Here is a 19,787-nt window from a genome sequence, read left to right on the forward strand (position 1 = left end):
TTTAGTAAATCGTAAAAGAACTATGTAAAAATTTAAAATAACTAATGCATAATCAAAAATTACTAAACACAGTAAGCCCTTTTTAGATATGACAAAGAAACAAGGGGAAAAAAAAAGTTAAATCATAGCTACTTTTAGCCTATAATCGCTCACCTCTGCCGACAGACGCCTCCCATTCGCCATCTCTGGTCTGATAAAGGTACGAAGAAGCGGCACAAAAGAGAAACCGTGAAATGCAGGCGGCGTCGCTTTTCTTTTGATTGGAAAACTACGAAGCGGAGTAGAAAGCGTGTGCAACGTGTAAAAGTGGAGCGCACGCACCGAGCTGGCCTCGTGTCTTATCATCTGTAAATAGAGCGAAAACATGGCCACCGTAAGCATAAAAACACATTTTTAATCGCTTTTGCAACCATGTAAACAACGGCACACACAGACTTTTGCAGGTTCGAAGTTCTCCACCAAACATGTTCTAGCCGACGACGACGAAGAGGGGGAGGAGGAGCAAACGGAGGAGGACGAGGAGGAAGAAGACTCCGCAAAGTCTGGTTCGACCAGCTCGTTCAGTCTGCAGGAGTGCATCGACGAGTTCCGGGCACGCCGCACCCGCCGGGTGTCCAGCCACAGTCGCGACTGCGACAGCAACTTGCCGAGGAATAATCGGGAGCCAAGAACGCGCCGGACCATGGACGCAGACCTAATCAACCAGAATCGATGCAACAAGGAGCAGGAGCGCAAGGGCAAACCTTGCCAGAACGGCTTCTGCTATTGCTTTACCAGCGACAGTGGCGACTGCGCTTCCACCGCGCCGCCACGTGACCAGCACGTGCGCCTGCCCCGGCGCAGCAGGCGGTCCGAGAGCAGCAAGGTGGGCAAGCAATCTAACTCCTAATTTAACCCTTAATAAACCAGGTTATTTCTTTTTTCCAGGCCACCAAGCACAACAATCTGGGCAGTCAGGAGAAACAGCAGCCGGAAAAACGCCGTCTGAGTGAACCAGCCAATGTGAAATCCTCGAGCACGTCTCCTCTAACTGCTGTCAGTCGCCTGCGAGCCGTGTCCGGCGACAGTGATCCGCTTATACACATCATCCAGGAGCTGCGCGACAACTGTGTGGTGTCCGAGGTGCGGGTAAATCGTCAAAAGTTGCCCATAGCCACTTGCAGGCACAGGAGAAACACTCAGTCGCAAACTCTCAAGGCAACCACAACGACAAAACAAGCGAGCTACGAGGCCATAGAGTACAAGCCCTCGGCTCCTGTTCTCTCCAACATCAGTGAGCAGGAGTCCGCTGTGGAGGAGGAGTACGAGAAGGAGATGAAGCACGAGAAGGAGTCGTTAGAGCCCTCAAGTCGCCGAAGCTCTGGCTCTCGACGCAGCTCTGGCGGAGGCGGACGTCTTCTGCAGAAGCGCCTCTCCCAAAGAGAAGCCAAGTACAAATCTCGGGTTAGTCAAAAGCCACCGCCGCCAAAGCCACCAAGATGCAGCTCTCACAGTCTCACGGACGGCACCTCGCTCACCTCCACGAATCCCTCTGTGCGAGAAGCAGAGCGTGTTCTAGACGAGTTTCTGCGCAAGCGAGGCGTCCGTGTCCCAGTCAGTAATCTAACCAAGTCAAAGGAGAGCCAGCGCAGATCCTATCCCATGGGTGAGTAGCCAAGTACCAAGGCCCCAAATGAAACCGTAACCAAACCCCCAAACCCCAGCCAAATTAGATTTACCCAAAAAACCAAATGTACATATTTGCCAAAATAAAGAGTTTTGTTTCTGAACATCTTGAGTTACGGTTTCATTTATGGAATCCTTGCCTCCTTGTTTGCTTCACTGATTCAGTTACCCTTGCAGCTGAGGTGGAAAAGCCCAGGAAAAGTCCTAGCAAGGCACATCTGCCCACCTGTCCTTCTCTAAGCGATATTGAGCGCGTGGTGGAGTCCAAGCGTGGCTCGCATTATGCTAGGAATATCCGTCAGGAGACGGGCATCCAAAGCCGGAAGAGTGCCGAATCCAAGCAGATCATACTCGGCTGGACAGAGCCCAAGATCAGCGACATGCTCAACTATGAAGGCAAGCAGAAGGCCAAGGAGTTCGAGACACACGATGCCCCAGCTCAGCCACAAGTGGCAATTGGATGGCAGTTGCCGCAGCCAGTGGTTCCCAAAATCTCCCTGGACACTGTGGATGGCAGCATGAGCGAGAATCTGGCCTCCAATATGGAATACAAGGACACGCCCATCAAGTATCCCCGAGGAATCAAGATCACTGCCACTGGCGGCCAGGCTAGCCAGAAGTTCATTTGGGGCGAGCAGTGGCGAAATTTGTCGCCCTGGAAGAGCAACAAGTCTAAGAAGCTGGGAACCAAGTCCAAGAACTTTCTTAATAACTCCAAGAACAAGATTCTCCGCTTTGTTTCACCCAAGAAATCGAATCAGCAGGAGGAGCAACCACAGATTAGAACACCTCCCAAGCTATGCACCGTGGGCGTGCAGACCTCCACATCGCAGCTGGATCTGCAATCCCAGTCGCCGCCAGGTAGCTACCACTCTCCCATGCAGACGACGCCCTCCGCCACAACAACATCCACTCGCCAGCAGCCGTACTTTGACTTTGAGCGCAAGGTGGAGGCACCAACGCCGCCAAAGAAACTGCCACGTGCCAACCGAGCTCGCAAGCTAGATTTTCAAGCAGAACCCACAACGGCGGCCACTTATCGTTCGTATCAGAAGGATCTTGACCACGATGTGACCATAAACAAGATGGGCTACCTGCTGAGCAAAATACGGGCCAATCTGGAGGCTAGCGACGACCGGGCAGTGAGAACATTTCGGGTGAGTTGTACAACACTTTAATGAGGGGACAATCTTAAGATCTAAATAACACTGAAGATGGCGCCTGTGGCGTAATGGTCCGAGCCCAGATAGTGATTGGGAATCTTGCCCACGCGAAAGCAGGCTTGGATCGTGGGAAGTGAGTAGACGCTGATCGGCAGCAGCTTGTGCTTGCTTTTCGAGCAGAGTGATCGCAGGATGTAGTCCACGGTGATCCAGTTGTCCTGGTACGTGGAGACAGTGCCTTCGCCCGGATCTATGATATCGAACCTCATAGTATCCGTCTCCTTGCAGGCTTCCTTTCTTCCTTCCTCGCCGATAAGCAGCTGGATGGGTGAGCTGAATATCTCGCTGTTAAAGTCGCCGGTCAAGACCACTGGTGTGTCGTCCGTGGCAAAGGTGCTTAGCTCCCTGAGAGTTCTGGCCAACTGGGCACAGCGCACGTCCGATCTTTTTGGGTTGTACAGCAAATGAGTGGTGGCCACCACGAATTCCTTGGGAGTTGGGTAGTTCTTAAAGCGAAACTTGGCAAATAACGCCACCATCTCGCGGTTGAGCAGAGCCACATCGGGATCATGCAGCTCCACGGCTTGTTGATCCAGCAACTGGAACTTGGTCGAGTCATAGACAATGGCACAGCCATCCGTCCGTTGGCCGGTCTTCTTTTTGTACACATAGGCCAGCCGTCGGCCGCTGCCCATGCCCAGACCCTGGATGAACGGGGCCAAATGATCGAACTGAATCTCCTGCAGGCACAGGATGTCAGGATTCAGACGGATTAGCTCCCGCTGAAGGTTCTGCTGGCGACGACGCCACGTGAGGAACTCCTGCTGGATATTCTGGTACAGATACAGATGCTCCAGCAACAGGTCCTGGGCCAAAATATTGTACGAGACCAGCTTAAAGGTGGCCGCCTTATTGTTGTTAATGCTCTTCCTGCCACCATTGGCACCCAGAATTGGTGTCCAGCGTCGGTTGAAGTCGTAGCTCGTTTCCATTTTCGTGCGTTTTACTTTGACGCTATTCGTGATATTGAGACGCCTGGCGATGGCGCTGGGAATTTCGATGGGGAATGCGCGGAGCAGGGCTTTGTACATCTCCTCAGTTGTGATTCGCCATCGGCCAAAGCGTCTCGCGTCCTTATTATTTGGTTAAATTTATAAAACTTGAAATTTTGGCTTCGAATGTGACAACGAAAGGGAAGGGGAGGGGATAGAAAATGCTTCAGTCAGCTGTTTTTGCCTTGTTTGCTTTAGTTGTTCCTTTCTTCTTGGCTGGGTTGCATAAGAGATTGTTATCGATAACAAGCAGAGCGCGTTGCTTTATCGAAATTCAAAATGTGTGTTATTATTTTCTTAACAGGACTGCTCTCGCTCTGATCCTGTGCCTAGCTTTGACTGCACTGATGGACCTACCAGCAGCCTGGCCACCACTTCTGTGGCCACCACTTTGCGGTTGACCAATTGCCAACGAGCCGACAGCGAGCCCATTTATTCAGAGATTGAGGAAGACTGCTTGCGGTTTAGGGGGAGTCCCCATCATGAGGTCAGGACTGCAGCACATCCAAATAATCCTACCATTAGCTCCACGGCCACATCCACGCCCAGCTCTACAGCTTATGTGAGTGAAATCACGCCAGTGCCCTCGCCCTCGCCCGCTGATCTTAGTGCCCTGTACGCCCGGGTGCAGAAGACGCCCAAGAACTCGCCTCAGACAAAGGCACAGGTAGTGCAAAGTGAAGATGAAGTAACCAGGGTTCCGATGGGGCAACCTAAAGCCCAGTTAGTACAGAGTGAAGTAACCACAAAGGCGGCGCAGCAAACCATTGCTGCAGTTCCTAAACCACCCTTGGCCTTGGGTCACTTCCTACACGAATCCCTGAAAAACGGCAGCTTCTTTCAATTCATGCCTTTGCCCGAGGAGCCAGGCAGTAGCTCCGAGACCACCTCCTGCTCGGCCAGTCAGAGCACCGGATCATCGGTGGTTCATCAGCCCAAGCTTAAGTCACCACCGCCACTAACTCATCATTCGCTAAACAACATCAGTGAGAAGGATTCGCCGCCCAAAAAGAACAGGAATCTCTCCCGTTCGGAACTCTCGCTGCAGCGCAGTGAAATCTTTCTGGACAACTTGTGTCGCAGTGAACTAGTGCTAGATCGCCTGGAGAAAGTGCCCAATGTGAGTGATTTATACAAGAAAAAACCTCAAACTTTATTTACAACTTGGAAAAAACTCTCTTTTAGACCTCTTCCCATGTGGATTCCGTGTCCTATGACCTGCCCCATGAAGGTGTGGAAGAGCTGTATGCGGATTATAGCAGCTCTTCTTTTGTGACCAATGAGTACGGCTTAGGGCAGATAGAACCCGAGCCGGAGAACCAAAGTACCCCGAAAAAGAGGCAACAACAGCAGCCACAGCAGCAGAGCCAGAGGTTCACCACCAAGGTAGAGATTTTTGTTGACTCCCATTAAGGGATACACTCTGTATACACTGTAAATAGCTTCTATCCATCATCACTTGCTGTACTGTACACTCATCCATGGCTTTCTTATAAAATACACAAATTTGTTGGTTCATCAACTTTGATTCAGTAGATTCAGTTTGTCTTTCAGCCTGCCGCCGCCGGTAATCTAAGCATTGATATTAACGATGGCCCAGCCACGCCGCTGCGTCAAAATCTCAGCTTCAGCTGCCCCACAACGCCCCAGCAGGCGGAGACCGTCCTCCACAACAGCTCTAGTTTGGGTGAGCTGCCCAGTGAGAGCCAACTGATGTCGGTTAGCGCTTTGGCTCGCTATCGCCTGCTGAAGGATGCCCTGCGTCGTTCGTATCGCAAGGGCAAGGACTTTATCAAAGCCGAAAAGCAGCGGCTGGCTCAGAGTTTGAATTTGTCGCGGGATCAGTCCCAGGCAGGGGAGTGCGACAGTAGCACCTACTATGCCAGCTTTAATTTGGATTCCCTGCTGAACGAGTCGCTAAGCACCAGCGAGCAACTGGCCCAGGCTGTTAGTATCTGCCGCCAAATGCCAGAGCTGGAGATCTCCTCGGAGATGGTGGAGGCCGAGCGATTGCTGCTTTTCTCTAGCCTGCGTAAGGCAGCGCCGCTCAGTGAGGATTATGCTGTTGTAGCTGCTGAAAATCCAGGGCGTTCCCAGTGCCTTTTGATTGATGCGATGGAGCTGCCTGTAAGGGCCGATGTGAGCCTGGATATGTTCTTCAACTATCACTTTATCTGCACCTTTGAGAGCGGCGGTGTCATACGTTCCACGCAGTCGGTGGAGTGTCAGAATGGCTCGGCCTTCTTTAGGGACTGCGGCCTGGAGTTTTACAGTGATGAAAGGTCGGATTCCCTGGAGCTGCGTTGCCAGATCTTCATGCTGCGTCTGCGCAAGGTCTCCACACTTTCCCTGGAGCCTGCCAAATCGCTGGTAAGTAGTACATAGCTCTCCATGCCAGGCTTGAGTCTTATATATTTCGTACCTTGCAGCGTCGTGGCAGTGGCAATCTGGGTTCCTCCAACTCCAACTCTTCAGCGGGTTCTTCTGGACCAGAAAACATAATCTCCCGGTTTAGGTTGCATGCGTCGTTTACCCTGAGAGCCATGGACTTAGCTCCCTTTGAACTGGTGGCCAGTGAGACAAGATCTGGTGACAAGATCTGCCTGCGCAGCTCGAAAACCTGGAAGTTTCCTCTAAGTCCACACTCCAAGTCCACGAATCTGGGACCGGGTATATCCATCACAGGCAGAGTGGATCTACGTCTGCCCAAGATCCATTTCGCTGGTTACCTAAACGTGCAGGATCCTAAGAGCAGACACCACTGGAACCGCCGCTGGTGCAGCCTGGATGGTGTGCTCGTATCCGTTTGGCAGCACGAGCACAATCTGGCAGATGAATCACCCATTTTCACCATGGAACTGCCGGGATGTGGACAAACTGATATATCGGCAGCTCCCCGAGAGCTGTGCGCTCGAGCCAGGAGCTTTCTGGTCCAGGGCAAGCAGTCGGAATACGAATCAGGTGTCTTCTTTGCGGCAGATACTCAAGCGGAGCTGCTAGAATGGCTAACACACTTGAATGAGGCTCTGCGATTTGCCAGGCATTGGCTGAGCGCCACCTGACAGGTGTTGCATTCCATAGATATTCCTTATTTTTCCGCCTTTTTTTTGCCTCCTTTTTTTTATATTTTATCTATGTTTGTGTTACGTTATGTATTTATATATATATATTTTGGTATTCTCCGGGAATTGTAAATTTGAATGTTTGCCATGCAAACTTGCCGTTGGAATTGAGTTTAAGTTAAATTGTAGAAAGATATATCTGTAGATTTAGAAAGTAAACATTCCTGGGCCTTTTGGGGGGTGAATAGTCAATAATATCGGAACTATGGATGTATATCGAGAGGAAAATAATGTAAACTTTGATATATTGAAATTTTAAATATAACAAAATATGGGATAAATGTTAAAATAACGATAATATTAAAAGAAATTTGATAAAATTTCGATAGAAAAAAAGTTTAAAAAAAACTTAAATTCTATATTTGAATATTTCAAGTATCAATATTTTCGATATTTTGAACGTTAAATTATCCCAATATATATGTACATCCCTATTGTCTTTCAAGAGACCAAAAATTATATAAAACATCGAATATTCTGGATGATATTGATAAGTTAAATGTGATATTTTTGATTATTTCAAGTATCAACATATCAAATTTAAAATATTTTCTATATCGTGAATAGAAAACTATCCAGATATGTACATCCATACCACATATATAGTACCCCCCGTTGCTTTTTCTATGGACTTTTGCCGTTCACGTCACAACAACAACAGTTTATTACATACATAATTTACATGGGGGGCTACGAGATAAGACGATAAGATACAGATAGTCGATTATATATATATATATTTTTGATATACATAGGTTACAAATATGATACACAATGTACGTACGTTATATGCGCGCTTCGGGTGTCCCGGTTATCGCCGCCCCACATCCTCACATTCATGCCTAGTTAGTGCCTAAACGCATAGCTATTACATTTTAAGTATATGTACTATTACCTTTAAGCTGCGTTTCTCATGTAATTTCGTTTTCGTTTTTGGTTTTCGTTTTCGTTTGCTCATTACAGTGCAAAACATAAAGAGAGTCTGAGGTTATGTTTGTTGTGGTATTGTTTCTCAAGCAATTTACATACTTATAACTTGTACACTTGAACTTAAGCACTTACTATTCTCTATTGATCTCTGACAATGATTTTAAAACTGTTTTCTGGTTGGGCTCTAGTCTTCTGTGGCTATTTTGTGGGGGTCTAGGTCTAGGGATATGCAGGTGCGCAGTGTGTGTGTGAGTCGGGCCTGGTTTTTCTTTGTTATATGGGGGGATTTTCCTCTGACTTAGCCTCAGGCCAGCACGTACTTCCACACGCGATTCGTTTGATGATTGGTCCCAATCTCGGTCACATACAGTGCCGAACCGTTAACGCTGACCGCCATGGAGTGGGGATTCTTGAAGTCGCCCCAGTGACCAATGATGGCCTCCGAGCGGGGATCAATGGTGAAGCCTCGCACGGGCAGCATCGAAGTGGGTCCATTGACGGCAAACACTATATCGCCATAGCTGGCCACGCCAAAGACGCGTCCTAGATCGGGCTCCTGGATGGTGGCTGCGGGTTCACCCTCGCCATGGGAGGAAATCAAGCCAGCTCTGCAAAGATAAGCTTAAGGATTAAACTGCACTGAGAAAGAATATAAATACTCTTACTTGGGACACACCACACGCATGTTTTCCCGATCGGCAATGCACAGGAGATCCAGGTGTTCCAGCAGGGTGATGGCATGTGGCACTTGCAGGGACAGGAACTCTAAAGAAACAAGGATTGTTAGTTAATCTCAGAGTTAACCAAAATATTACGTATACGCACCGGGTGGCTGGGGAATGGTTCTCAATAGTTTACCAGCAGCATTAAACTTCAATATACGACTATTGCAATAACCATCGGCAATGAAAAACTGTGGAAAAATAGGAAAATAAGAAAAATTCTCAACTAGACCTCCCTTACTCACCTCTCCCGTGGTGGCCACTGCTATGGAAGTGGGCTTACACAAATGCTTAACGGATGAGCCAGGCCTAAAACGCTTGCCAATGGTGAGCAGCGGCTTGTTGCTAAAGGGTTTAAACTAAAAGAAGAACTTGTTAGTAAAGGTAATCCCGGGTTTAGGCTTTTAAGCTTACTTTGAAAGCCTGATGCATGGCCACATCGGTGATCCAGTAATTTCCATGTCCATCAATGGTCATGCCATGTGGCATATAGAACATACTTGAACCCCAGCCGGACTTGATGGAACCCGTCTTCGCGTCCAGCACGTAGATGGTCTTTTCCTTGATGGGTCCGTACTCGATTAGGTAGTAGATATTGCTCTCATTGAAGGTGCTAAAATAGGAGAAGAAAGCGTTAAAATATAAATAAAAAAGATTTTTTAGTAACAAGATGCCTACGGCCCATACATTTGCATTGCCATCAAATCTCCGCTTTAACTTTAAAGTTTTTCCTTTTAAAAACTTAAAACTAAATCATAGTTTGACCCCAAAAAAATTGAAAACCCATTTCCCCCCTTTCTGGCATTGCTTTCTATACATATGGGATAGACACTTGTTACTAGGCGGCGACAGCTGTTGACCTACTTAACATCCCAATAGCGCTCGGCACGATGGAACACCACGGGGTTGCCCTGAGGATCCACTGCCACGGCGGTCACCTGACCAAAGCTATGCTGCTCCGTGGGCCAGTTCTCCACCAGCACGGGAGTTGGAACACTGGCAGCCGGTATGGGAACATTGTCGTAGCTGCGTTGATTTTGCAAGGCAACGGCATCGTCCACCACCAGTGGCAGCGGTTGCTCCGATTGTTCCAATGCAGGCTTCGAGAGCTCCTTCTCCTGCAGCCGCCGCTTGATGAGGGCTCGCACCTGGTCGAAGAAGCGCTCGTTGAGATTGACCTGGGCAGGCTCCAGCTCCACATCCATGCCCAGACCCGCTGGCAGGTGGTTGCTGCTGCTGCTGCTGCTGCCAGTGGGCGCCACGCTCCCAAGGCTTATTAGAGCCAGAAGGGCCGCGAACGGAAGGCGCAACATTATTTTTTTGTTATGTGGAAGTCCTGTGATTTTTTGTCAGGCAAAACAAATTTTGGTTTTTTGGCCTGTGGCTGCGCTCAGTCGATTTTCCGCACTGCCAACATCTGTTGGTGTTGGCGGTGTTGGTGTCTAAATGTTGAGCTGGCAAAAGATTAACTGACTCTGGTTCAAGCACACACTCGAACGCACTCGCACACACACACGGACTGTGAATGGCTCCCACGCTTTTCGATTTTCGCTTTCAATGCGACGCCTGCGCCTTGGTCCTGCACAGTGGGGTAAAAGGGGGGTTTTTGTGGAGATAAAAAAGGGATAAAATTAAAGGAAACTAATATAAAATATTACATTTATAAAAGTTAACAATGAAAAACAAAGAAAAACCTAATTTAAATACAAGGCCAAAAAAGTTTTGCACAGTGGGGATAAAAGGGGGGTTTTTTGGGAGTAAAAAGGGAGAAAATAGTAGAGAAAATTACATTAAATTATATTTTTATAAAAGTTAATAGTAAAAAACAAGGAAAACCTTTTTTTAATATTTCAATTAAGACCAAAAAGTCTGTAAACAATATTTTAAAATGTAATTTGAAATATTAAGAGCCTAAAATAAATTGTTCCCTAGTGTTTTCCTTATAAAAGTCTCAGTTTTATTTGTCTTTACACCCACTGTGGCCCTGCCGCAAGCTCTTGTGAATTGAAAAGCGTTTATTGATTTTCCACAAAGCCAACCAACCAACAGTTTGTCCAAAAAGTTTTACCACAACCAACTCACAAGTTTATTTAGCACAAATATCAATAACAGCTGCTGGAAAGGATAAACTCCTCATCCTGGTAGATGTGTATTTTCTCTCCGCTCTCCCGATTAAAAGGTTTTTTTGTGGTTGATATAAGCATACAGTCGGCAGTCAGTGTCTTTGACGTCACAGCGAACTGTGTGGAGTACGACGAGGCGGCGAGGAGGGGAATGAAACCGGGTCCGGATCCGGGGTTACTTCATCCTACGCCCCCCAATCCCAGTTCGGCTGGGTCCAAATATAGCCGGTGTCCGTCATCGAGCAGTAGGCATTATAATAGCGTCCCGGCGAGCTAAGGAAATCCGATTGGCAAATTACGCCCGCAAATAACAATTTCAATTTCAATTCAAAATCCTGTCTCACAATTTTTGGACTCACCGGCAGTAGGAGAACTGCGGACACTTGCAGCGGAAGAGGCTCTGGAACTCCTCCTTGCATACCTCGTTCCACCAGCAGGTGCGCTGGAAAATGGAGGAAACGTAAACGGAAAGAGGGTTAGTCTACCAAGCTTATTTCCGGCCATAGAGGAGCCACCTCCGTCATGTAGCCGTGGACACTTTGGTCCGAGTAGCTGCGCTTGGAGAGATGCGCCTGCACGTGACAGAAGAGCAACAGAAGCAACAGTCGGGAGGTCTTCTTGGGTAACACAAGGGGCGAGCACTGTATGGATATTTAATTAACATTAAATATTTAATTTAAAATTATTTAAAAATAATATATATACTCACCATTTTGTTGGCTTACTACTTTCTTGACAAACTGGCCAGTTCTCTGGCTTTAAGGTACAGTGAATACTTGACGTGTCGCATGTCCTGCGGTGAATGTCGCCTGCTTTCTAACCTCCTGCTGGGGCGGTGGCGTCGTCATCTCGGCAACGCAGCATCTCGGCTGCCTTGCATAAGTACCCACACATTTGGCCCCGTTCGCCGTCGGCTCTCAGCTTTCACTACTTTCGCACACTAACAAACACACACACTCACTCACACACTCACTCACACACCCAGCAGGCTGAGCCACCGCCTGCAGTTGCACATCTGTTTTGGCCCGCTGTTTTTCGGGAGAGCTTTTTGGCCATTTTCAAGTGGTAATTGACCCACGGTTTCGGCTGCATTTCGGGTACATGGTAAAATACAGGGTTAACTCGGGGAGAGATTGTGGGATTTTAGGTAAAGAAAAGGATAGGGAAATGTTTAGACTAACTAATTTAAATATTAAATTGTCATTTGGAAAGTAAAAATATTAAAATTCATTTATTTAAATATTAAAAAGTCCTTTGGGAAAGAGAGAATTTAATTATAATTTAATTAAATAATATACTATAATAGTATAATTATAATTTTGGTACAGAAGATAGTAATCATCTAATTTAAATAGTGATGATAATCTAATTTCAAGCTATAACAAGAAAGAAAGCTAACTTTGGCCAGCCAAAGTTTGTATACCCTTAAAATATATCATAACTAAGCCAAAAATGCATTAGTTTCGATTCGGAAAGCAGTTTTGTGTTAGTTTTGATTAATTTAAAGAACTGCATACCAAATTTAAAATTTTAAGAAATCAAAATTTTTGGGCATTTTTGCTAATTTTAATGATGTAACCCCTTATAAAATTTTGCAAAAATGGCCAAAAAATCTGACATATCTAGAAAGATTCCCCTGTTGATGCTGATCAAGAATATATATGGTTTATGGGGTCGGAAATGATTCCTTGACTTAGAAAAATATTATTTTGTATTATAAAATCTGATTTTTTATATTAAAAAACTTCTTAATTTTTTTTTAAACTAAAAATATCATAACTCGGCCAAAAGAGCATTAATTTTAAATCTGAAAACTGTTCTGTGCAAGATTTTCTACAGTTAATAAATCTGCATAATTCATTTAAAAATTTTAAAAATTCAATTTTTTTTCAAAATCAAAAATTTTAATGATGTAACCCCTTTAAAATTTTTCAAAAATGGCCAAAAAATCGATTTCTTCCTGGCATATCTAGAAAGATTCCCCTGTTGATGCTGATCAAGAATATATATACTTTATAGGGTCGGAAACGTCTCCTTCACTGCAAGGGTATAAAAATTAACTAACTAACTAAGAATTAACAGAAATAGCATGGAAAATATACAAGATAATGGCAAAAAATCAAAAATAAACAAAAATGCACAAAAAAATGTCTTCATTTATTCCTAATTAAGCGAAACGAAAAATATAGATAAAGATAGAAAAACACAGAAAAAGCTTTAGAACAAAATACATTCACCTAGTTATTGCAACCTGCAATATACACAGCACCTCTTTATAATTTTAATTCATGATTTATGCCATACTAACTCAACAAGATTGTTGATATAAATTCTCAACAATATATGAAAATTCTTTTGTTTTCTTTTTTTACTTATTTTGTTTGTTTTCTTGGCGATACAAGCGACGTCATACCCATAAGTCTGATTGAAAACGCACGCGACATGACTCAGCAGCAGCAGGGGAAACGGCTAAGAAACAAGCAAAAGTGGCAGCAGATGCTTAAAATAGTTGGAAAACTCATTTAGTGGGCAAAGTATTTTCATATTGGCCACATCAAACCGAATTTTCACAGGTGGAAAATTATGAAAATTCCTTTTGAATCGAGTGAACTTTCTATATACATATATATGACGGATTTTGTGGGCGTAAGAAGAATCCAATTTTGTTCTGGCATTTTCCAGGCTGATATAAGCTTTTAGCTTTGAATATTCTGGAAAATATTTTCAAGGCATTTTTATACCCTTACAGGGTATTATAATTTTAGTCTGAAGCATAAAAAGCATTGAAGGAATCATTTCCGACCCTATATATCATATATATTCTTGATCAGCTTTAACAGGCGAGTCTTTCTAGATATGTGGGAAAGATAAAAAAATTTAATAATTTTTTTCAAAATTTTATAAGGGGTTACATCGTTAAAATTGTAAAAAATTCGAAATTTTTTAATTTTTTAAATTTAAAAATGTAGTAAGCAGATTTGTTAGCTTAATAAAAACTAGCATAGAACAGTTTTCCGAAATGAAATTCATCAATTTTTGGCTGAGCTATGATCATTTTTGGACTACAAGGGTATACAATTTTCGGCTTTAAACCTTCTTGATTTTTTAAATATAAACAAAATACATTTTAGAGTACAAACTATAAGAATTTTGCGTGGGTTTTTGTTGTTTAATACCTGCCAAAAACAATTTATTGGAGAGAGTCTTTAGCTAACCCTCAAGAATGATTCAATTTTTTAAAACTAGAAACTTCCGCAGAACAGAATCTTCTTTAGGTCAGCCGACTAAGCAGTCTAGTCAGTCTCCAAATCTTCAACTCCCACGGAAATCAAACAAAAAACACCAAGAAATCACTTGCAGATTCGCACCAAATATACTTTTATATATAAAAAAATTTGGTATGTTCTCTATAGAGACAGAGACCGAGTGTGTATGACGCTCGCCTAAATTTAGATGGGAAATAAATTTTCATATTTTTAGCTTTGGGATGTAAACACTCGTCTGTGGGTATAAAACCGTGTGAATGCTCGCTGAGCTCCATCATAATCGCAACGGCGGCGAATAGAAAACCACACGCGAATCGTACGATCGAAAAGATATAGCCAAGGTACGCAAAAGGATACAAAGCTAGAAGGACTACAAGTGCCAAGTGATTAGCTTGATTATTTCCTTGATCAAAACCAGATGTCCGTAGTGCCCCTGATGTTCCGTGATTGGTGGGATGAGCTTGACTTTCCAATGCGCACCTCGCGCCTTTTGGATCAACACTTTGGCCAGGGCCTCAAGCGGGATGATTTGATGTCCTCCGTGTGGAACTCTCGGCCAACAGTCCTGCGATCGGGCTACCTGCGTCCCTGGCAGAAGAACAGCCTGCAGAAGCAGGAATCTGGCTCCAATCTGACCATCGACAGCGAGAAATTCGAGGTGATTCTGGATGTCCAGCAGTTCTCGCCCAATGAGATCACTGTTAAGGTGGCGGACAAGTTTGTGATTGTGGAGGGAAAGCACGAGGAGAAGCAGGATGAGCATGGTTATGTCTCAAGGCAGTTCTCCAGGCGTTACCAGTTGCCCAGTGAGTTTTCAATATTTTTTAAAGATCGGAAATATAGTTTCTATGATGTATCTTTGATTTACAAACTTTATTTTTTAATTATACCTTTTCCAGGTGATGTCAATCCCGATACTGTCACCTCCTCCCTCTCCTCCGATGGCCTGTTGACCATCACGGCGCCCATGAAGAAGCTGCCGCCACCCTCGACTGAACGCCTTGTGCAAATCACACAGACTGGTCCCTCCTCCAAGGAGGACAATGCCAAGAAGGTGGAGACCTCCACGGCCTAAGGCTGAATTTTAAGCTTAACGCTCTGAGCGATTATTAGTATATGTGTCTACGTGTGCCTTACAAATATTGGACTTTTTATAAACTTTTTGAAACATATTTTATAACAATTAAAAAAGAAACTAAAAATTAATATATTGAGTTAGATTTTCTTTTAAAAAAGAAAAGGTTTTTAGCTTTATTCAAAGAGTTTCTTTTAGGATTCATTAAGTAGCAGCAGTTCTTCCATAGTAACAGAATTATCCTTGAGACTCTTCTGTATCCTTTCATTGGCCTTCTTAATTTGCTCTGGCTTGAGTTCATCCTTGTAGCCATTAACTTGGCCTTTTCGAATGAAACTGGAAAATTCAAAAATAGAAATTATTTCAGAAAGTTATAGGAAGGAACTTTCCTTACTTGTGCTTTTCCTTGCCAGCATCTTTGAGCTTTAATTGGGCTTGCTCCCACCTATGGTTTGTGGTTGGATTTTCTATAATCAAAAGTAAACTATTCAATAATCCATAAAAGTATCTGTAAAAAATAACGTACTCTTCATTTCTTCAAAGGATAAATGTTTTAAAAGTCGCTCCATTTGCTCCTCGCTCACGGGTTTATTCAAAAATGTAGAAACCTCATTGATCACTCCCCTCAGATCCTTCTTCATTCTCTCGAAACTTGTGTAGAAAACCCAGGGTTCCTTTCTTAGCTGGCAGAATTCATGAGCATGTGCAATGGTATCCGTTATAAAGTCTTCGCTGGACACACGCTCTTCAACAAACTCTTCCAGGGTCTTTCCAAAAGCAAATCCCCAATTCAAATTGTGATAATACTGGGACACACTGGCATCCAGAGGGTTACGAAACACGTAGATCACTTTATTTTTGCCTTTCCAAAGCTTTGAGGGCAACAAAGCCAGAGGCAGGTGAGACTTAATCAAACGAGGCGACTTGAATTCGTGAACAAACTTTAACGCTTGCTCAGCATTATTATTACATATCAAATTAAACCTTAATGAAAGGAAACATAAAAAGTAGATTTCCTAATTATTAAAGTGGCATACCTACTCCAAAAACGGAGAACGTAGCTCTTGATCTTTGGAAAGAGCTTCCTCGAAGTCGCAATCGTTGAGGAGTAACCACAGCAATTCCTGCATCCAAGTGGTTCCACATTTCGGAAGGGTTACAATCCACACATCATCTTCCCGAATTTCCATGCCATGCACTAAATTAAGGAAAACCTGTGCATCTTTATTCCAATGGAAATGTTTCCTCTTCGACCAGTCTTTGTCAATGAGATTTGTGGGATAACTCCGTGGCGTGACCTGAACGCGCTGCATTCCGACGGCTAACTGACTTGAAAACCATAGATACATTTGCTGTGGAGTATTAAAGAGATACATAGAGCCATTAACTTCTCTCTGTCTGTTGTTCTCTCTAGTATTTTAAAGATAAGACTTTAGTGGGTTTTTATTATAATCGTATTGTTTTTATTCCTGTGGGTTTGTTTTTAGTGGCCTTTTGCAAGAGCTTAAAGATTTGAATTAGAGAACCCACTGTTAATAAAATCGAAATATAGCACTCGAGAAGTTAATTTATATTCCCATTCCGACATTAAGACAGATTTTTAATTGTTCTTTTACAGCTCTTAGTAATTATTTTAAGTTTATCTTATCTATTCATCATTAAGCAGCAGAAGTTCTTCCATAGTAACAGAATTCTCCTTGAGGCTTTGCTCTATCCAGACGTTGACCTTCTCAATTTGCTCTGGCTTGAGCTCATCTTTGTAGCCATTTACCTTGCCTCTGCGCACGAAGCTTGAATATTAAAAAATTATAGATTAGGAAACTACTCATAAAAAGGACTCCTCACTTGTGCTTTTCCTTGCCAGCATCTTTATGGGTTGTGTGAGAGTGTTGGGCTCTCTCCCACAGATGATTTGTGGTGGGATTTTCTGTATTTAAAAATAAATTTTAGTTAATAAAATCTATAAAAGTATTTACAGCTTACTCTTCATTTCCTCGAAGGATAAATGTTTCAGAAGACGCTCCATTTGCTCTTCGTTGACGGACTTATTCAGAAATGTAGACACATCATTTATCACTCCCCTCAAATCCTTTTTCATCCTCTCGAAACTGGTGTAGAAAACCCAAGGTTCCTTTCTTAGCTGGTAGAACTCGTAGGCATGGTCTATGACCTCCGTTACATACTCTTGGGAGGATACCTGCTCATCCATATATTGTTCTAGAGTCTTGCCATAGTTAGGACCAGTGGTAACGCCATGATAATAGAGAGAGACCCAAGCATCAAGGGGATTCCGAAAAACATAGATAACTTTATTTGTTCCCAGCCAAAGCTTAGAGGGCAGCAGAGGCAGGGCCAGATGAGATTTAATCAGACGAGGGGACTGCAGTTCTTGCACAGGTTTCAACGATTCCTCTACGTCTTGAGTTATGTAGAACTTAAACCTGAAAGAAAATATAAAGAGTATAAAACCAAGACATAGGAGTGGCATACCTACTCCAAAAACGGAGAACGCAGCTCTTGATCTCTAGAAAGAGCTCCCTCAAAGTCGCAATCGTTGAGGAGTAACCACAGCAATTCCTGCATCCAAGTGGTTCCACATTTAGGAAGGGTTACAATCCAAACATCATCCTCCCGAAATTCCATGTCATGAACTACATCAAGGAATTCCTGTATATTCACATTTTTATGGGTAATTTTCCGCTTGGACCAGTCTTTGTCAATGAGATTCGTGGGATAACTCCGCGGCGTGACCTGAATGCGCTTCATTCCGATGGCTTACTGAGTTGTAAAAGCTATAGATACATTTGCTCAGGGGAGTATTTATGAGATATGTAAAGCCTCTTCTCTTCGCAAACTACTCCCATTATGTCTTCCTCTCTCTGTATTTTTCTCTCTCTCATATTTCGGCGATAAGATTGCACAGTAGTTGTTGTTTGTTTACTTTTTGATTCGATTTTTATTGGACAGCTCTCTGCTCTCATTTCAAGCGATAATGGAATTGTAAACAAGAGGACTGCAAAGATATAGATGTCAGTCTTGGACAGGGAAATACAAAGAGGTGTTGGTATGGTAAAGCAAATAAGTGATTTGTTAACCAAAACTGAGAGGTTGCAAAGGAAACTCACATCTCATAACAGATTTAGCTATATATTTATCCAATAATATCTTTAAAATCCCATAAAAGTCAGGAAAGAAAGCGTGTAAACAGTGTAAAGTCATTAAGTTACATTGTGTTTATATGAAAAGCAATCATTTATTTAACTTATATCACCGCAGCTTACAGACTATTAACAAAAGATTAAAGAAATTTTAATGCCATAACTTGGTGTGGCTTAGACGGAAGCAAATTTGCTGTAGTTGGCAAAGTCATCCATGTTCAATTTGTGATCTCTGAGATTGATGTCCGACCAGAGATCAAACTCTCGGATAATGTCAGCGGTGAGCTCATCCTTGTGGCTGCCCACCACTCCGCGACGAACGAACCTGTGATTAGAGTTACTTTTAAGCCAGCTCCTGGTTAAACTCTGGAGGATTCTGTCACCCAAAACTCACCTGAACTCCTCCACTTCTCGTCCAGCGGCTGCCTTCATGCTCTCAAACTCTTTGACATGATTGCAGGCTGGATTATCCCGCATGCTCTCAAAGGATAAATGTCTAGTCATCTGCTGTATCTGCTCTTGGCTAACCGAACGCCCTAGGAATTGAGCCACCTCTGCTATAACCTCACCCAACTGTCCCTTCATCCTCTCATAGCTGGTGAAGAATATGTGCGGTTCATGGCGCAGCTGCCAAAAGTCCAAGACATGAGGCCAGCAAGGCGTAAAATTCACATAGCCATCGATGAAGGAGTGCATAAAGTCCGACTTGGTGCCCTGATAACCCACCATGCCGCGCCAGTGATGGAAGTAGGAGATGGCTGCATCCTTGGGATTGCGATACACATAGATGATCTTGGGACGCTTGCTCCAGATCTGCCTGGGCAGCATCCAAGCAGGCAGATGGGATTTGATCAGTCTGGGCGAGGGCAAGGCATTGGCTGCCTCGATGGTGTCGTGGGGGACATTCTGAACCACGCCATTGAATCTGTAAAAATAAAGATATAACTTTCTTTCTTGAAATTCTCTTGATTAAAAACCCACTCCAAAAAGGGTGATCTTAGGGTGAGATCCACACTCTTGGCTGTTTCAAAGTCACATTGATTGATCACCAGCCAGGCCAGCTCCTGCATCCAGGTGGTTCCACATTTCGGCAGGGTCACTATCCATACATCATCCTCTCGCACCTCAAAATCATATACCCTATCCAGGACAGGTTGAAAGGTGTCTGCCAGGCGGCAGAAGCGCTGCTCCCAGTTGCCAACCACTGGCACAGCAGGCTCACTGGTGGCATAGATCGAGGAGTAGCCACCGCTGATGGCCAGCTTGTCGATCTGCTCGAAGGGCACGCTCTTGGCAAAGAAGCTCGACTGGGGCATCTTGCTAAGCTCGGTTAAAGGCACTTGTATACACGGAAAATCGATCAATCGAACTGATCGCCTCGGCAGCTTGAAGCGCATTGAACGGCGAACCGAAGCGAAGCACATTGCTCGCAGAATCTCTGGCTTCGTTTCCTCAATTTGGAGAAGACAGCGTGACACGATCTTTAAGTTTGACTATGAAAGGAAGCCTTT

At 44.1% G+C, this 19,787-nt stretch overlaps 7 protein-coding genes across 10 annotated transcripts; 2 read left to right on the top strand and 5 right to left on the bottom strand.

The window, feature by feature from the left end:
- Nucleotides 1-60: 60 nt before the first annotated feature.
- On the top strand, nt 61-8,090 carry LOC108076389 (anillin). Of its 3 annotated transcripts, none has more exons than XM_017169223.3 (8): nt 61-373; nt 434-865; nt 928-1,645; nt 1,843-2,822; nt 4,185-5,000; nt 5,066-5,266; nt 5,417-6,250; nt 6,310-8,090. In XM_017169223.3, the coding sequence occupies exons 1-8, from the start codon at nt 365-367 to the stop codon at nt 6,940-6,942; spliced, it is 4,623 nt and encodes a 1,540-aa protein (XP_017024712.1). In that variant the 5' UTR covers nt 61-364; the 3' UTR covers nt 6,943-8,090. The 3 variants fall into 3 exon arrangements, with proteins under 3 accessions (XP_017024712.1, XP_017024713.1, XP_017024715.1); XM_017169224.3 differs by having other exon boundaries at nt 5,423-6,250; XM_017169226.3 differs by having other exon boundaries at nt 62-373; nt 5,435-6,250.
- On the bottom strand, nt 2,824-4,053 carry angel (protein). Its single transcript, XM_017169227.3, has one exon. The coding sequence runs from the start codon at nt 3,917-3,919 to the stop codon at nt 2,864-2,866; it is 1,056 nt and encodes a 351-aa protein (XP_017024716.1). The 5' UTR covers nt 3,920-4,053; the 3' UTR covers nt 2,824-2,863.
- Pal2 (Peptidyl-alpha-hydroxyglycine-alpha-amidating lyase 2) lies at nt 7,643-10,215 on the bottom strand. Its single transcript, XM_017169450.3, has 6 exons — nt 9,519-10,215; nt 9,069-9,267; nt 8,900-9,013; nt 8,758-8,845; nt 8,598-8,697; nt 7,643-8,540 (listed from the first exon to the last, which is right to left on the bottom strand). The coding sequence occupies exons 1-6, from the start codon at nt 9,965-9,967 to the stop codon at nt 8,237-8,239; spliced, it is 1,254 nt and encodes a 417-aa protein (XP_017024939.1). The 5' UTR covers nt 9,968-10,215; the 3' UTR covers nt 7,643-8,236.
- Nucleotides 10,216-10,783: 568 nt separating this feature from the next.
- On the bottom strand, nt 10,784-16,431 carry LOC108076157 (sulfotransferase 1 family member D1-like). The gene is made up of 9 exons (XM_070284411.1): nt 16,160-16,431; nt 15,645-16,102; nt 15,513-15,585; nt 15,328-15,454; nt 14,934-15,114; nt 14,680-14,741; nt 11,293-11,418; nt 11,137-11,219; nt 10,784-11,050 (listed from the first exon to the last, which is right to left on the bottom strand). The coding sequence occupies exons 1-9, from the start codon at nt 16,429-16,431 to the stop codon at nt 10,963-10,965; spliced, it is 1,470 nt and encodes a 489-aa protein (XP_070140512.1). The 3' UTR covers nt 10,784-10,962.
- On the top strand, nt 14,265-15,249 carry l(2)efl (lethal (2) essential for life). The gene is made up of 3 exons (XM_017169368.2): nt 14,265-14,384; nt 14,462-14,849; nt 14,943-15,249. Exons 2-3 carry the CDS (start codon nt 14,462-14,464, stop codon nt 15,116-15,118), a joined length of 564 nt encoding a protein of 187 aa, XP_017024857.1. The 5' UTR covers nt 14,265-14,384; the 3' UTR covers nt 15,119-15,249.
- A 164-nt stretch (nt 16,432-16,595) lies between the features above and the next one.
- LOC108076215 (sulfotransferase 1E1-like) lies at nt 16,596-17,884 on the bottom strand. The gene is made up of 4 exons (XM_017168956.3): nt 17,613-17,884; nt 17,102-17,559; nt 16,964-17,045; nt 16,596-16,908 (listed from the first exon to the last, which is right to left on the bottom strand). The coding sequence occupies exons 1-4, from the start codon at nt 17,882-17,884 to the stop codon at nt 16,767-16,769; spliced, it is 954 nt and encodes a 317-aa protein (XP_017024445.1). The 3' UTR covers nt 16,596-16,766.
- Nucleotides 17,885-18,341: 457 nt separating this feature from the next.
- St1 (Sulfotransferase 1) lies at nt 18,342-19,657 on the bottom strand. Of its 2 annotated transcripts, none has more exons than XM_017168948.3 (3): nt 19,258-19,657; nt 18,671-19,201; nt 18,342-18,601 (listed from the first exon to the last, which is right to left on the bottom strand). In XM_017168948.3, exons 1-3 carry the CDS (start codon nt 19,590-19,592, stop codon nt 18,451-18,453), a joined length of 1,017 nt encoding a protein of 338 aa, XP_017024437.2. In that variant the 5' UTR covers nt 19,593-19,657; the 3' UTR covers nt 18,342-18,450. The 2 variants fall into 2 exon arrangements, with proteins under 2 accessions (XP_017024437.2, XP_017024438.1); XM_017168949.3 differs by having other exon boundaries at nt 18,342-18,616.
- Between the last annotated feature and the right edge of the window lie 130 nt (nt 19,658-19,787).

Source organism: Drosophila kikkawai, chromosome 2R, assembly GCF_030179895.1.
Source record: "Drosophila kikkawai strain 14028-0561.14 chromosome 2R, DkikHiC1v2, whole genome shotgun sequence".
In the NCBI taxonomy this organism is placed as follows: Eukaryota; Metazoa; Arthropoda; class Insecta; order Diptera; family Drosophilidae; genus Drosophila; species Drosophila kikkawai.

What these genes read in the sequence shown, in the direction of transcription:
- LOC108076389 (XM_017169223.3), top strand. An exon ending in GGGCAGTGAGAACATTTCGG is followed by an intron (nt 2,823 to 4,184) that starts GTGAGTTGTACA and finishes TTTTCTTAACAG; the next exon opens with GACTGCTCTCGCTCTGATCC. An exon ending in GCCTGGAGAAAGTGCCCAAT is followed by an intron (nt 5,001 to 5,065) that starts GTGAGTGATTTA and finishes ACTCTCTTTTAG; the next exon opens with ACCTCTTCCCATGTGGATTC.
- LOC108076215 (XM_017168956.3), bottom strand. Translation starts at nt 17,884, where the DNA reads ATGAAGCGCATTCAGGTCACGCCGCGGAGTTATCCCACGAATCTCATT. An exon ending in CTGCGTTCTCCGTTTTTGGA is followed by an intron (nt 17,560 to 17,612) that starts GTAGGTATGCCA and finishes ATTTTCTTTCAG; the next exon opens with GTTTAAGTTCTACATAACTC. An exon ending in GCTGGCAAGGAAAAGCACAA is followed by an intron (nt 16,909 to 16,963) that starts GTGAGGAGTCCT and finishes TTAATATTCAAG; the next exon opens with CTTCGTGCGCAGAGGCAAGG.
- angel (XM_017169227.3), bottom strand. Translation starts at nt 3,919, where the DNA reads ATGTACAAAGCCCTGCTCCGCGCATTCCCCATCGAAATTCCCAGCGCC.
- Pal2 (XM_017169450.3), bottom strand. Translation starts at nt 9,967, where the DNA reads ATGTTGCGCCTTCCGTTCGCGGCCCTTCTGGCTCTAATAAGCCTTGGG. An exon ending in CCATGCATCAGGCTTTCAAA is followed by an intron (nt 9,014 to 9,068) that starts GTAAGCTTAAAA and finishes TTCTTCTTTTAG; the next exon opens with TTTAAACCCTTTAGCAACAA. An exon ending in CAGTGGCCACCACGGGAGAG is followed by an intron (nt 8,846 to 8,899) that starts GTGAGTAAGGGA and finishes ATTTTTCCACAG; the next exon opens with TTTTTCATTGCCGATGGTTA.
- St1 (XM_017168949.3), bottom strand. Translation starts at nt 19,592, where the DNA reads ATGCCCCAGTCGAGCTTCTTTGCCAAGAGCGTGCCCTTCGAGCAGATC. An exon ending in CTAAGATCACCCTTTTTGGA is followed by an intron (nt 19,202 to 19,257) that starts GTGGGTTTTTAA and finishes TTATTTTTACAG; the next exon opens with ATTCAATGGCGTGGTTCAGA. An exon ending in CGAGAAGTGGAGGAGTTCAG is followed by an intron (nt 18,617 to 18,670) that starts GTGAGTTTTGGG and finishes CTGGCTTAAAAG; the next exon opens with TAACTCTAATCACAGGTTCG.
- LOC108076157 (XM_070284411.1), bottom strand. Translation starts at nt 16,431, where the DNA reads ATGCAGCGCGTTCAGGTCACGCCACGGAGTTATCCCACAAATCTCATT. An exon ending in ATTGACATCACCTGGAAAAG is followed by an intron (nt 14,742 to 14,933) that starts GTATAATTAAAA and finishes CCACCTTAACAG; the next exon opens with TGATCTCATTGGGCGAGAAC. An exon ending in CCGCAGTTCTCCTACTGCCG is followed by an intron (nt 11,051 to 11,136) that starts GTGAGTCCAAAA and finishes GGATTTCCTTAG; the next exon opens with CTCGCCGGGACGCTATTATA.